The sequence below is a fragment of the Canis lupus genome, chromosome 10 (genome assembly GCF_048164855.1).
Source record: "Canis lupus baileyi chromosome 10, mCanLup2.hap1, whole genome shotgun sequence".
NCBI lineage: Eukaryota > Metazoa > Chordata > Mammalia > Carnivora > Canidae > Canis > Canis lupus.
In genome coordinates, this window is record NC_132847.1 from 20,057,478 (window position 1) to 20,072,679 (window position 15,202).

At 37.0% G+C, this 15,202-nt stretch overlaps 1 protein-coding gene across 1 annotated transcript in view; it reads left to right on the forward strand.

Annotated features, from left to right (window-relative positions):
- The window catches only part of CHSY3 (chondroitin sulfate synthase 3), a 265,763-nt gene extending 256,159 nt beyond the window's left edge, over positions 1 to 9,604 (forward strand). Inside the window, exon 3 of the mRNA XM_072840881.1 lies at positions 7,195 to 9,604. Within this exon, the coding sequence (XP_072696982.1) occupies positions 7,195 to 8,757 (1,563 nt within the window). The 3' untranslated portion in view covers positions 8,758 to 9,604. The remainder of the gene's footprint in view (positions 1 to 7,194) is intronic.
- The last annotated feature ends 5,598 nt before the right edge of the window (positions 9,605 to 15,202 follow it).

The window sequence follows — 15,202 nt, forward strand, 5'->3', positions numbered from 1 at the left end:
ACATTTTACATCCTACATTATCAGGCTGTGTATTATTCCTGGTTATTTCTGTGGTTTTCTGTCCTTTGGGTCCTTTGCCCTGACATTGCTCTGTTTGGCCTTCTGTCCTCACTTGTTTCCAGATTACCCTGCTCAACCTCATCAGCTTTCGGAAAACATACGCATATTTTGATGACTATGTATGTATGTATTATTCCTGTCTTTTCATTTTAAAAGATGGAGTTTGCTGTATATTATTTTTAGCATTCCCTGTGTCTTTTAAAAATAGTATTATGGAGGTATAATTTACATTCTACAAAAGTCTCCCCCGTAAATGTACATTTTAGTGGTATTTGGTGGTATTTAGTAAATTTTTACAGTTGTACAATTAACAGATCTAGTTTTCAGAGCTTTGCATTGCCCCAAAAGCTATTTTGTGCCTGTTTGCAGTCAACTCCTTACTGTTTCTTTGAAGATTTAATTTCTAAAATGGAAGTACCACCCAAATGGGGTGGAAATAGTTGAAGCACTGGAGTTTTTCGGGACACACTGATGTTAATTGCTGATGTGATTTTGTTGGTGTGAAATGATTTTTCCCTTCCAGTGTAATTCTCTGGAAGTAGCATGAAATCAATGGAAAGTTCTATAAAGAAGAAGTCCACCTATATTAGAGGTTCTGAATTATTTCAAACAAATATAATCTTAAAAGTAAATTTTACACTGTTTCTTAAGACAATTTTGCCTCATTCAAAATTTAATGTGATAAGTGACAAAAACTGGCTACTTATTCCAGTTGTACTTGTGATCTCTTATATCTCACTTGACCCTTGTTAAATCACTTAACCCTCATGAATCCCAGTTTCCTGAAATTTCCACAATTAATTTATCTTTCTTAAAGAAAAATGTTGAGCTTTCTTGTTAGAATATGCCTTAAGGGGCACCTGGGTAGCTTAGTGGTTGAGCGTCTTCCTTTGGCTCACGTCCTGATCCTAGGGACCTAGGATTGAGTCCTGCATCAAGCTCCCCGGAGGGAGCCTGCTTCTCCCTCTGCCTGTGTTTCTGCCTCTCTCTCTCTTTCTTATGAATAATTTTTTTTAAAAAAAGATGCTTTAATGGCATGTTTGATACATTGAGTGCATGTAGCCAAATTATAACTGTTTCCAAGCATTTCTAGAGATGAGCAAAGATGAAGCAGGCCAAGGAAAGGGTGCCACTCTCCTTGGAAAACTCCTAGTGAAAAAGAACAGCCTCAGGAGGAGATTGGCAAATCCTTGAACTGTTACTTATGCACAGCTATCATTTACTGAGTATTATATATATATATAATATATAAATATACATTTTATGGAGCAACATTTTTTTAAAAAGATTTATTTATTTATTCATGAGAGACAGAGAGAGAGAGAGGCAGAGACATAGGCAGAGGGAGAAGCAGGCTCCCTACAAGGTGCCCAAAGCGGGACTCAATCCCAGGACCCTGGGATCACGACCTGAGCCAAAGGCAGGCACTCAACCGCTGAGCCACCCAGGTGTCCCTGGAGCAACATTTTAATATACATTGTGTTGGTTGACATTTTCCCTTTTATAGATAAAGAGGCAGAGATTTAGACAGATTAGCCAAGAAATGGCTTAGAAATGGTGGGACCAGTACTCAAACCCAGATCAGGCTTACTCCATAGCCAGGCTCTTAAGCATTCTTACATTTATGCTGTATCCTTAGACCTCCCTACATTTAAAAATAGAAAATTTGGATATGTTCTATGCTTTTCCATGGAGAACGTGATATAAATGCAAGACATTTTCATTAGTGAACCTCCTGGGTTGTGTATGAATACACTATTTTCAAGGATTGCCCCATCACTATCTTTATCTATTTGTAATATTAAAGTTATCAAATTGTACAGTATTAATCACTTTAATAGCACTAAAAGAGCAAAATAAGTCAACTTTACAGTTTTATCTGAGCATTGTTTCCTGTTTAATTTAGCATCGTCCCTTTTTCTTAGTACTGTAAAGTATGCCTAAAGAAAGAATAGTTTCAGGGATCCCTGGGTGGCGCAGCGGTTTGGCGCCTGCCTTTGGCCCAGGGCGTGATCCTGGAGACCCCGGATCGAATCCCACATCAGGCTCCCGGTGCATGGAGCCTGCTTCTCCCTCTGCCTGTGTCTCTGCCTCTCTCCCTCTGTGTGTCTACCATAAATGAATAAATAAAATCTTTAAAAAAAAAAAAAAAAAAAAAAAAAAAAGAAAGAATAGTTTCATATAGCCAATACCTTTCACAGATAGTATAATTAGTAGTTCAAATGTGATCAGAAATATATTTTTTAACTTCTTGCATGCAAAGAAATAAAAATCTGGAAAATTATATAAAGTAAAATATTGAAAGCAATTTCAGGTAAAAAAAAATACCACTGCAAATTATGGATTAAATTTCATTTATCATCGAACAGATGTTAAAATAAAAATTAGTATGTGTTTTGAAAAAAAAATATTGGATGCAGTTGAACTATTGTGTCTTGAATCAAGTCCAAAATCCTTCTCTAAATATCTGTTGTTATATTCTTCTGATAGTGATTTGAAAATGTGAGTATCTCAGTTGAAATACCAGAGATAAAGAATCTGCTATAGTATTGGTCTTATTCCATTAGAGTGACCTTCTTTAGGAAAACTTATGTGATTTATCTCCCTTCTTCTATGTCTCTCTCCCCCCCCACCCCTCCACCCACATATCCTCACATATTTATGTACATACATATCAGGAAAATCTCCCTAATTCTCCATGTATGTTTATCATAGTTTCAAAATAAAATCTCTTGTTAATTGGAGTATAACAGACAAACATATCTTAAGTAACAATTCAGGGAATGTTCACAAATCGAATACCTACCTGTCACCATGACCTACATCAACAAAAAGAATATTGACAGCACTTCAGAGCTCCCCACCCCGTTTCTTGAATTTTTTTTAAGATTTTATTTATTTATTCGTGACAGACACACAGAGAGAGAGAGAGGCAGAGACACAGGCAGAAGGAGAAGCAGGCTCCATGCAGGGAGCCTGATGTGGGACTCGATCCTGAGTCTCCAGGATCACACCCCGGGCTGAAGGCGGCACTAAACTGCTGGGCCACTGAGGCTGCCCCCTTTCTTGAATTTTTATTACTATTCTAAAAGCTAATAGTATAAGTTAGCTTTACCTGTTTCTGAATTCCATGTAAACATAATCAAACAAAATGTCTTCTTTTTATACAGATTGTTTCATGGTGAGATTTGTCCACATTGTACTATTTCAGTTATTTTAACTCACATACGTGAGTCATTTACCATTATGTGAATACACATTTATTTATGCTACTCTTGATACACATTTGGGTTGTTTTCAGTTGGGTGTTTTTTGAATGATGCTGCTATGAAAATTCATATATATATATATATTTAGGTGTATGTATGGATATATTTATATTGGGTATATATCTAAGAGTAGAAATACTAAGTGTAGAAATATTCACTATGGGAATGTATATGGTCATTTTAGTTGATAAATTTTCCATAGTGGTTGAACCAAGTTACATTCTCATCACCCATTTATGAGTGTTGGATATCCTGGCACAGTATTATCCATCTGTTTAGTTTTAGCATTCTTACAGATCAGTAATGTTACCACATTATAACTTTAAATTGCATTACCCTGATGATGAATGACCTACAGAATGTTCTTGTATGTTTATTGGGCATTTGCATATTCTCATTTGTGAAGCGCTAATTCAGGCGCCCCACCCCCCCATTTTCAGCTGGGTTTGTCCTTCTTCCTCACTAATATGTGCAGGTTCATTACATATTCTAGGTTTTAGACCTTTTTGGTAAACTCTGTTAAAGATATCTTCTCCCACTCTATAGTTTACCTTTTATAATCTCTTAATGATGATTTCAATGAAAAGTTATTAATTTTAATGTGGTCCAATTTATCAGTCTGTTTTTATATGTCATATTTAAGAATTCTATAGCTAACCAAAAGTCATGCAGGTATTTTCTTATGTTAACTTTTAGAAACTTATTTTATTTTTTTACTTTTTATATTTATATCAACAGTCTATCTGGGTTAGATTGTTTTTGTGGGCAAGGGGAGGTACAGGGCCAGTTTTTACTTTTTTCCGCATGAATATCCAACTGACCTTGCATTGCTGATGGAAAAGACCCACCCTTTCTCTACTCTCCAGTATCTTATTTGTCATAAATCAAGTGATGTTGTAAGTAATGTATAGGTTTATTTATGGATTATTTTGGTCCTTTGTTCTATTTGTTTAACCTGGTACCAGTATCATACTATCTAAATTTCTAAAGTTTTTAAATCATGATGTATCTTTTTAAAAATTTTATTTATTTATTTATTTAGTTAGTTAGTTAGTTATGAGAGAGAGCATGAGCAGGGGGAAGGAAGAGGGAGAAAAGGGAGAAGCATTCTCCCTGCTGAGCAAGGAGTCCAATTTGGGGTTCGATCCCAGAACCCTGGGATCATGACCTGAGCAAAGGCAGATGCTTAACTGACTAAGCCACCCAGGCACCTGTGGTATGTCTTTTTTATATTGTCTTAAATATCTTTGACTTTCCATTTTTATATAAATTTTAGAATCAACCTGTTAATATCAAAAGCCACATATTCTTCTTAAAAGAGTGAGATTGGTATTGAATTGCATTGACCTGTACATCCAATTGAAAAGAATTGGCATTTCACAGTATATTTTAAGCAAACATTTGCAAATATAATCCAGCCATATATAAAGAGGATTAACTGTCAGGATCATGATGGGTTTAGTCAGGGAATACAATGGTTATTTAGTATTGGAAATTCAATTAGTGATTCACTGTAACAGAAAAAAAAAAGACATAATCTTCTCAATGGATGCAGAAAAAAACCTTTGATCAACTTGAAGTGTCATTCATGATAAAAACTCTTAACAAATTAGAAATCAAAATGAACTTACTTAGTGCCTTAAAGAGAGATATTGACAACTTCCTTTCTGTGTCTGGGATTGGAACAGAATTGTGCTATACCACCTTTAACTCAAGATCCTGGCCCAAAGTAAGGAAACTAACTCAGAATTGTTACTTCTCAGCTGACTTCTGAACAGTGGGAATCCCAAAAGACGAGAAGGGGAAGCTGCCAATCTAGAAGCTGGCACATTGTCATATCTAGTGTGATGTCTTAGCTCAAGTAGTGACAGAATCATGCAGACTCAAGAGAAAGGGGCATAGATCCCATCGCTCAAAGCGGGGCGTGTCAGAGAATCTAGCACCACTGTTCTTCCATAAATTCTTATATGTTAGGGATGCCCAGGTTGAGTGCCTGCCTTTGGCTCAGGGTTTGGTTCCAGAATCCAGGATCACTGGGCTCTCTCTGCCTGTGTCTCTGCCTCTCTCTCTCTCTCTCTCTCATGAATAAATAAACTTTTAAAAATCTTTAAAAAAAATCTTACATATTAGAAGCTAGTCATTTTTACAATAAAACTTGAGCTCTAACTTGGTTGGGATAAACTGGAGCTCTAGCTTGATTGAATAGAAAATAGTCATTAATTTACTTCCTTGGGTGTTCCTAGGCTGTAGTCTGCTGCTTTTCAGCATGGGTGTTGTTGTGGAAAATTTTGTGACAACTTTCATTCTTTTCCTGCTTATAGCCGAAGTAGGCTTTGTTTATTTATTTTGTTCTTTTTTCTCTTGGCCTCATGGCACACAGATATACATCTGCCTTTATTATAAGAAAAATATGTCCCTCAGATATATTTTACATATGTAATCTTTAATATATGTCCATGTATATTGCATATATATTCAAGCTTTTGAATGCATATAAATATATATAGTGATATATGTGTATGTATATATATACACACAACGATTTGTATCTCCAAACTTTTTTTTTTAAGATTTATTTACTTATTTTAGAGAGAGAGAAAGCATGCATGAGCAAGGGGAGGGAAAAGGAGAGGTAGAGAGAGAATCTCAAGCACACTTCGTTGAGTGTAGAGGCCAATATGAGGGTCGATCCCACTACCCTGAGATCATGACCTGAGCCAAAATCAAGACTCAGATGCTTAACTGACTGAACCACCCAGGCATCCCTATATCTCCAAACTTTTAACCTCTCTTTTATGTTTCCATTATTTCACTAAATTTTCTCAAGTCTCTTCCTCCTATGTTTCCCACAAGTCTTTCTCTTGGTTCTTGTAATGTGACTGTCTTTCATTTTATTTATCTTCTTTAAGCCCATGTTTTATTTCTCTTATTTTATGCATATTGTATTTTCTTTTAATTTGTTTGACTTGTCTATAACTTTTACTTGCTTTGGATATGTGTTCTTAAATTTGCAATACTCTTTTCTTCCTGATTCATTGATATTCTTACAGATATCTCATGTTGCTGCTGTGCTGCTGGTAGTTCTCCTTCACTTCTTCCTCCTCCTCCTTTTCCATCTCCATTGGCATGTCTCTTGAATGGATGTGATGGAGGTTTCTTTATTGACAGACAGTGAAGGAAGAGTCAGCTGGCCTTTTCTTTGAAGTGTGATCTCATAACTCTCCATTTTTCCTCATTCTGTTTCTACCTGAGATAATGAACTTGGTCTAGACTAGTAGAGAAAGTTTCTGGCTCATAAGGATGTCAAGCATGTCTAATTTTGGACATGATCCTTTAGATAAGTAGTGTTGATCAATATAATTTCTGTTCTACCTTACCTTAACAGGTACTTACTCTGTAAAGATTGCATATCAGAATGCTCAATAAAACTTACATCTTCACTGGGTCTGTCATTCCAAGCTATACAGCAGGATAAACCCTCTATTTTGGGAAACCCATGCTCTATCCACCCTGCCTCTCCCTTGCAATGATCCCTTATGGGATTTGGAGTATATTCAATTCTTATTTTTTTATGTTTTGGGTTGATTTCAAAAGGAATAGAGGGATAAAGATTCTTCAAAATATATGCTGGAGGTTACTGTGAAGTATTTGTGTATTACAGGAGATTGGTTTGCAGTGTTTAAGCATATGAATTTAACATTTTAAGACTATTTTCATTTATTTTAAATGCCAATTTTACAAGTCATTTTTGTTAGGAAATATCATATAATGAATTTCTATTAAATATTTTCATTTAAATGCTTTCATTTATTGCTTTATTTCTTTTTAAATTTATTCTAACATCTTGATTTCTCTTACTTTTCAGATGCAGCAACTGTTCCATGAAAATTATGAACACAATCGGAAGGGTTACATCCAAGACCTTCACAATAGCAAAATCCATGCAGCCATAACACTCCACCCCAACAAACGGCCAGCCTACCAATACAGGCTTCATAATTACATGCTCAGCCGCAAAATTTCTGAACTTCGCTACCGCACTATCCAGCTCCACCGGGAGAGTGCTTTGATGAGTAAGCTCAGTAATAGTGAAGTGAGCAAAGAGGACCAGCAGCTGGGAGTGATGCCTTCTTTCAACCACTTCCAGCCTCGGGATAGAGATGAAGTGATAGAATGGGAGTTCCTAATGGGAAAACTCCTTTATTCAGCATCTGAGAACCAGCCTCCTCGGCAGAACATCAACAGCATCCTCAGAACAGCACTGGATGACACTGTCCTACAGGTGATGGAGATGATCAATGAAAATGCCAAGAGTAGAGGACGGCTCATTGACTTCAAGGAAATTCAGTATGGCTACCGCAGGGTTGATCCCATGCATGGAGTGGAGTACATTTTGGATTTACTCCTCTTATATAAAAGACACAAGGGGAGGAAACTAACCGTGCCAGTGAGACGTCATGCCTATCTTCAACAGTTGTTCAGCAAGCCTTTCTTCAGAGAAACTGAAGAGCTAGATGTCAACAGTCTTGTGGAGAGTATTAACAGTGACACTCAGTCATTCTCCTTTATATCTAATTCCTTAAAGATACTGTCTTCTTTTCAGGGTGCCAAAGAAATGGAAGGGCACCATGAAAAGAAGATACACATTCTTGTTCCTCTTGTTGGAAGGTACGACATTTTCTTGAGATTCATGGACAACTTTGAAAAAACTTGTCTTATTCCAAAGCAGAATGTAAAGCTGGTCATCACCCTTTTCAGTAGGGATTCTGGCCAAGATTCCAACAAGCATATTGAGCTGATCAAAGAATATCAAAACAGGTACCCTAATGCAGAAATGACCTTGATCCCCATGAAGGGAGAGTTTTCCAGAGGTCTTGGTCTTGAAATGGCTTCTTCCCAGTTTGACAATGATACTTTGCTGCTATTTTGTGATGTTGACTTGATCTTCAGAGGAGACTTTCTCCAACGATGTAGAGACAATACTATTCAGGGACAACAGGTGTACTATCCCATCATCTTTAGCCAGTATGACCCAAAGGTAACCAATGGGGGAAATCCTCCCACTGATGATGACTTTGTCTTCTCAAAGAAGACAGGATTTTGGAGAGACTATGGGTATGGAATTACCTGTATTTATAAAAGTGATCTTCTGGGGGCAGGTGGATTTGATACCTCAATACAAGGCTGGGGACTGGAAGATGTAGATCTCTATAATAAAGTCATTCTATCTGGCTTAAGGCCTTTCAGAAGCCAAGAAGTGGGAGTGGTGCATATTTTCCACCCAGTTCATTGTGACCCTAACTTGGATCCTAAGCAGTATAAAATGTGCTTAGGATCCAAGGCAAGTACTTTTGCCTCAACCATGCAACTGGCTGAACTCTGGTTGGAAAAACATTTGGGTGTCAGGTATAATCGAACTCTCTCCTGACAATCCAGGCAACACATATTGCCTTTTTAAAGGGGAGTTTACCTCATTGTTGGTTGTTGTTATTTTTATTTTATTATTGTTATTTTTATTATTATAATTATTATTGTTATAATTTTATTTTGTTATCCTGGTCTTAAACTACTCTTGGTTGTCTTCCAAAGAGTGTTGACCTCAAGCAAGAAGAGTCTGCAGTTCACTGATATTTCAGATTTCTACTGAAGTCAATTATGTATACTTTTATCTATCTTTGTTTGAGATTGAGTTAAATCATGGCAATCAAATGACTTTTGAAGCTCATTCGTCATAAGAGACAGCTTAGAAGAATGTTCTCTTGGGGCTTAAAGATGCAATATCGACTTTTATTTTGTTTGTTAAATTCAATGTGATGCAAATATTTACTGGTGAAAGGTACCACAAAAGTGCTTTATGCTTCCTATGGGGAAGGGACTCTGTAACATAAACTTGAGTTTTGTAATTTATACAAGGACTTAAATATATAGACAATAATTTTCTTCATCTTTAGAATTTTTAACGTAAATGAACACTTATGATTGTATGTTTATTTTTTAAAAAAATGTTTTAAAAATTGAGGAGTTCTGTTCCACAGGCAACCGGTACTGGCTACCCTGGTCTTCTGACAATTATGTACTCCTCACAACTGTCTGCTATAAATGCGAACGAACTTTATTTTCTCAAGGAAATATGATTTAATTAAATATTCATGTACATTTTAGAAGCTTTATGAAACAATGTCCTTCATTTGCTGGCAAGAAGAGAAAATATGACAGAACCTGGTGATTTATAATAAAACACAGGTATAACAGTAATCTTTTTCAAAAACCCTGAAGAGGTTGTGTTGTTTCCTTTCAATCATACCCGATGTATTTCTTGGCAGTCATACTCATCAAAATGTGCTTGCTCCACAGACTTGAAAGAGTCCATAAGGGATTATGGGCATACTGTTTGTATTATTATGATTTAAATCCTGGCTGTCACAACTGATGAAAACGAGTAGTTTCTTTAGTTAAAACTTTACATTCCAGGAGAAACATTCTTCCTCAGTCTCTTCAGCTTTGTGATCAAACTCAACCAAGAACAGGTCAGAGACTGCCTTTAATTTGGGTTAATTTGTGTTTTCACAAAATGTGGCAGATTATACATACTGCTCAGAACTTTGATTTTCTTTTTTCACATAACAGGACTAAAATTTGCATCAAAGTTGACTTGAAGGTTGTTTTTGGAAATTGCTACCATTATTTGGAACTGAATGTCAGGAGGCCATAGAACATTTGCCTTAGTGATGAGTTTTGTACAGGGTAACAGTCTTTTAGTGAGGACATTTGGGGAGCCTCAAAAAAAAAATAACATTGCTTAATGTTGTGACAAATGTGATGACACTCTTCCTGACTATAACATATAATCTTAATAATGTCACATTCATTAGAAAGGAATTGATGGCACTTTTAGGCATTAAAAATCTTCTCAGGGCCAGCAATTCAGAATTGATCTCTGCTCTAACATTTTCTCAGCCTTCATAAACCTTTACGTTAATAGTTTATTTTCCTACATTATGTGGCTTACCTCTTTTAACAGTTTTTTTTTTCCTGAATATATTAGCATGCAGTAAAGATAGTCATTTGGGAAGATCTACTGCAAACTAATAATTATTAATGATCTCATTAATGAAGAAAAAAAATGGCGGGCTGCTCTTTTCTTTACCTTAAGAGAGCTGAAAAACAGCCCGAGTCTTGAGGCAACTACCCAGGGATGAAGTGGCATTCCCCGTAATACTCGGGAAATTTTACCAATGAAACAAGGAAATGCAGAGAGGTCATCTGAACTTAATTTCATACCTGCATGCTGCCCTTAAACTAATGTAAGTGCATTTTTAAGTTATATTTTATAATTCTGCATTAAGCTTTCCTATCATTTTTTTTCAGGCACTGCAATATTTCCTGACTGAAAATTTATTGGAATTATACTAGTGAAATTGGGAGTGTTTTCCTGTCTTTGCAGTGTCTATTATTTAAAATCCCTGTAAGGCTGAAGGGTAATACAACATGAATCCAACCTGAAGCATCATATATGTATGTTCTTGCAGTCACCTTATTTAGATGCCTGTGAATGTTCTGTTGAAGTGTCACTCTAGTAATAATTCCATCTTATTATTGATCACCTTCTGTCCATTCACTACCATCCTGTGCATTTTACTTGCATTGTCTTTTTAAATGTAATTCTCACAACAGCTCTCAGAACATTGATATTATTTTCTTCATTTGACAGATACGGAAACTGAGGCCATGAATGATGAAGTAATGTGTCCCGAGTTCACACTCTTGGCATACTCTAGTTGAGATTTAAGCTAACTGTTATTTGAATCAGAAGCAACTGCCTTTCCACTCTAACCCAAGGCCTCTCCACTGTTTGGATACTGGAGAAGACAGTGGCAGCGGTCTAGCTGATTCCTTGAACATGTGTGATCCCCCATCCAGTTTATTCTGCTGTATGCTCATTCTGAGCTGTGCTCAATTGCCTGGTGTTTTACTCCATTAGAGCCTCTTTAGGCTTTTAATCTGTCTTCCACCACTTGGCTTGCTCCCTCTGTGTAGCAATGTTGTGGAGAAAGGTTTCTTCTATCTGCTTTCTCACAAGTCACTGGACTTCCGCCAGCACAACATACACTCTGCATTCCTGATGCCAGCGGCAGCCCTTATCTTAGTGGCTTCAGCCAGCTGAGTACAGAAGCTGTCCACAATTAGTACCACCATGTAATTGCTTGACTGTTTATATCATTTGACCCATACAGACTTGGCCTAAAGCAACTTTGCCAGAGCTGAGATATTTCTGAATCTAAGAGTTGAACCTATGGTGCCTTGTGACAGATGGGGAACTATAGGAATAAAATACCCAACTGTGTGGACCAATAGTCCAACCAAGAGAATAAATGCTCACTGGAAAGGTAAACTATAAAGCCCCACTGTTTTTAACATAAGGAAAGTGGAGCCCATCTATCTCCAGTCAGCAACCACATTTCTGGAATTTCACATGGTTGTATTTTCACATTAATCCTGGGCAGTTCCTTCTTCCAATAGGAGGACCCAAAAGATGAGGCTCCTTTCTAATGGCTCAGCTCACCAGGCCTGGTGAGGCCTCACCTAGGACAGAGTTAGGGAATGGCCGAAGCTAGACGTGGACCTAGAAAAAGACTGGTGTCTTCCCTCTTTACTTCTCTCTACCCAACAGAAAATATTTTTAAGAAGTTGAACTTAGCTGAATCTCAAAGAACCAGTAAAATAGCTGTAGCTCTTGGCCATACTGATGAAATTTATGTAGGAGAAAGAAGGCATCCACATGCTTGAATTCTGTGGCAGAGCTCCCTTTCTTTCCAAACTCCCCCATGCTGCTTTCTGAGTCACAGCAAGTCTCCTGCAAGCCCTGGGAACCTATGTTCTTACCCTAGTGATCTCTCTGAGAGGACACTGCTGATAATCTGGGGAATTGTGCACTTGAGCTCTCATTTGTGCTTGTTTATTGAAGGCATATCTCTTCAGGAAGTAGTCTGTGATTATGGAGATTACAAAGCACATGGGCAAAACAGCATCCTGAGGGACAGTAAAGATATCTATTATCATTTCATAGTGCTGCTGACTTGTCTGTTTTCCCATCTCCACTTTTATTAGCATCCTAATCATTGTCAAACATAGAGTACGGGCTGAGTCCAGAAGCCTTCTAGATCCTCAGTGTTTGAGCAGCAGCAACAGTAGAGGCAGACTGGGGGATCCAGAATAGATGCCAGTGCAGCTCTGCCTCCCTGTGCCCCCCAGCCTCGCTCAGGCGCCAGCTGCACTGCCAATGTAGCTTTGACAGATGGTGGGGATGATGAGACTTCCTTCAGTGGTGATTCATGCCCCCAGGCGGCGACACAGTCACATCTGCAGCAAGCAGCAAACCACCTGGCGCTGCACAAAGATGCCAGAATTTTCTAGTATTGCCTTCAATTTGACGTCCAATTGTCTGTTTCCCTCTACCTTTCTCATGTCAGAAGCTGCCAAGGGCTATGCCATATTTAGAATTCTCTTCCGTGAAGGATTTTATTTCATTCGATTTTGATCAATATGTATTAATGTCTGTAAGTTGATTTAAAAAGCAGAGATACTGGGTTTTTATTCTCCATCGAGCACAGGTATACACACTTGCTCTTCCATTACCAACTTCAGTCATTATAGGGTCAATTCTGATGGAATTGGTGGGTATAAGAATGGGAGGGTAAAAATTTATATAAAATGGACCTATTATATAAAAAGAGAGTCAACAGAAAAAAAAAAAAAAGAAAAAGTTTTTCTTTTCCTGCAATCCTTGCTCTAATCTGTAATGCTAACTAGTTAGCACATATTTATTGAGAATTTAAGAACAGTGCTCTCAGGTAGAACTCTTACAACTGAAATACGCATCACCTGAAAGCAAACCTTTTGCTACACTCAGGCCTCCTACAGAGCTGCTGTCCATTTCCTTATCAGATCTTTCCCAACTCCTATCCCCTAAATTCCCAGAAACATCACATGTCCTTATTTTATGCAAGTGGGGAGGATATGTATAGGCCGAACAGAATCCAAGATCTGTAGGTGAATTTCAAATACAGAAATAGGAACCTGCCTTGATTCTTATGTCTTGATTATGGGACCAGTTGTTCAACTTGACATCAAAGACAACTCAAGGCCAGAAGTTCATATAAAAGTGGAAATAAATACCACAGCATTAGGATTAATAGCATTCTGTAGATAATCTTTTAACTATTCCATCACTACAATCGGCCTCCAGTTTATTTCCCCTTCCCTCCCATAACCCATCGAAGTGGCTCCAAAGCCTCTTTCTAGAAGAAAAACCTTAATAGGTAGTTAAGTAAAATGTTAGAGGCATAATAACACGAAAATGGGGGAGGGAGAAACCAGTGCAGTGTGTATCCTTGAATTATTTTTTCACTTGCCTCCTAGTTTTCCTGCCATTCTAACATGCTGATAACCTACTTTGCTTTTTAATGTTTTGCTTTACTTTCTTTGCTGGTGGCTTCTTCCCTGTCTCCCCTACTTAGGAACTACTTGATATGAACTATATAAGCTTTAGACTACAGGTCTCTAGTATTGGTTTTGAGAAGTTACAATTGTATAAATCATGAGCTTGAAGGCTGAAGTTAACATACATGTTTCAGCTCTTTTTCAAGAGCAACCCTGGTCTATTTAAAGTCCACCAGAATTCATTTCTCCCCCTTGTTAGCCAATTGGAATTTCAAGGGCATGAATTTTACAAAGCCCCTTGCATATTTGGATTAGTAACTGAAAGAATTTGGAACTCTTTGATGCCCTCCAAGTACTTCCTATTTCTCAGTTAATCTCTCCAATATTAAATGCAGTTTGTGCTTTAATGCAAAAAGCATTGCATCAAAATATTTACTGAGCCAATTATTCATTCAGTTAAAAGAGATTTTATGAATAAATCTTAATATATACTTTCAAAACTTATTCTGCCTTTGCAAACTAAATTTATAATGAAATATATCAATTTGCATAAATCATCGTATTTTTCTGGTCATCCGTTGTTATATAGAATTTAAGAATATCAAATAATTACATGATTTATAGAGTTATCAATATGTTTCCCCAATATCAATAATATTCATATTTTCATTTTCTAAGAAGACAAGCAGAATTCTTCTAAGAAGGCGAAGACTCAGAGCTCAGAAGGGAAAGAAACTGTTACTGCTCACAATCACCCATCCTTTCTTTTACCCCTGACTCTTAGGCAGTGCAGTTGATTTAGAAAAGGGTCCCTTTGCCTCCAAACACTTCTGACATTTGTCACTTCATACAGGAAGCCATTTTTGATAAGGAAGGGGAAAAGTCAAAGTGATTTGACTTTTTATTATATAAAAATATAATAAACATTTTAATATTTATTATAAATAATAAATAATAATGACCTGTTATTATGACAGCAACCCAGTCTTGTTCATTTAGTGTTACTCTGCATTGCTACCTGGAAAACATCTCCTTTGAGTTTCATCAACTCTGAAGTAAGTACCATTCCCCATTTTACAGATGAGCCAAAAGGCTTCAGAGAGATTCATTTTGTAAATGTGGTTTTTTGAAAACTAGAAAGTGCTTTAGAAATGTCCAGATCCATCTTTGTTTTAAAATACTATTTAAAGATATTTAGTCTCCATTTGGATAAGATTCCACACTGACTTTTGAAGACCCAAGTTGTGGTTGGTTGAGTTAGGTTGTTATAAACTCCAAAAATAAACAAAATTTTGCTTATGTATGTATCTTCATTGTTACTTCTCTTCTTAAAACTCCAAGTTTTCCAAGCTTACTGAGAATAAAACCTAAACTCCTTACCTCGGCACCATGGCTGGCCCTGGTGCCCCACTCTCCTCCTGTCAGTCAGCTGT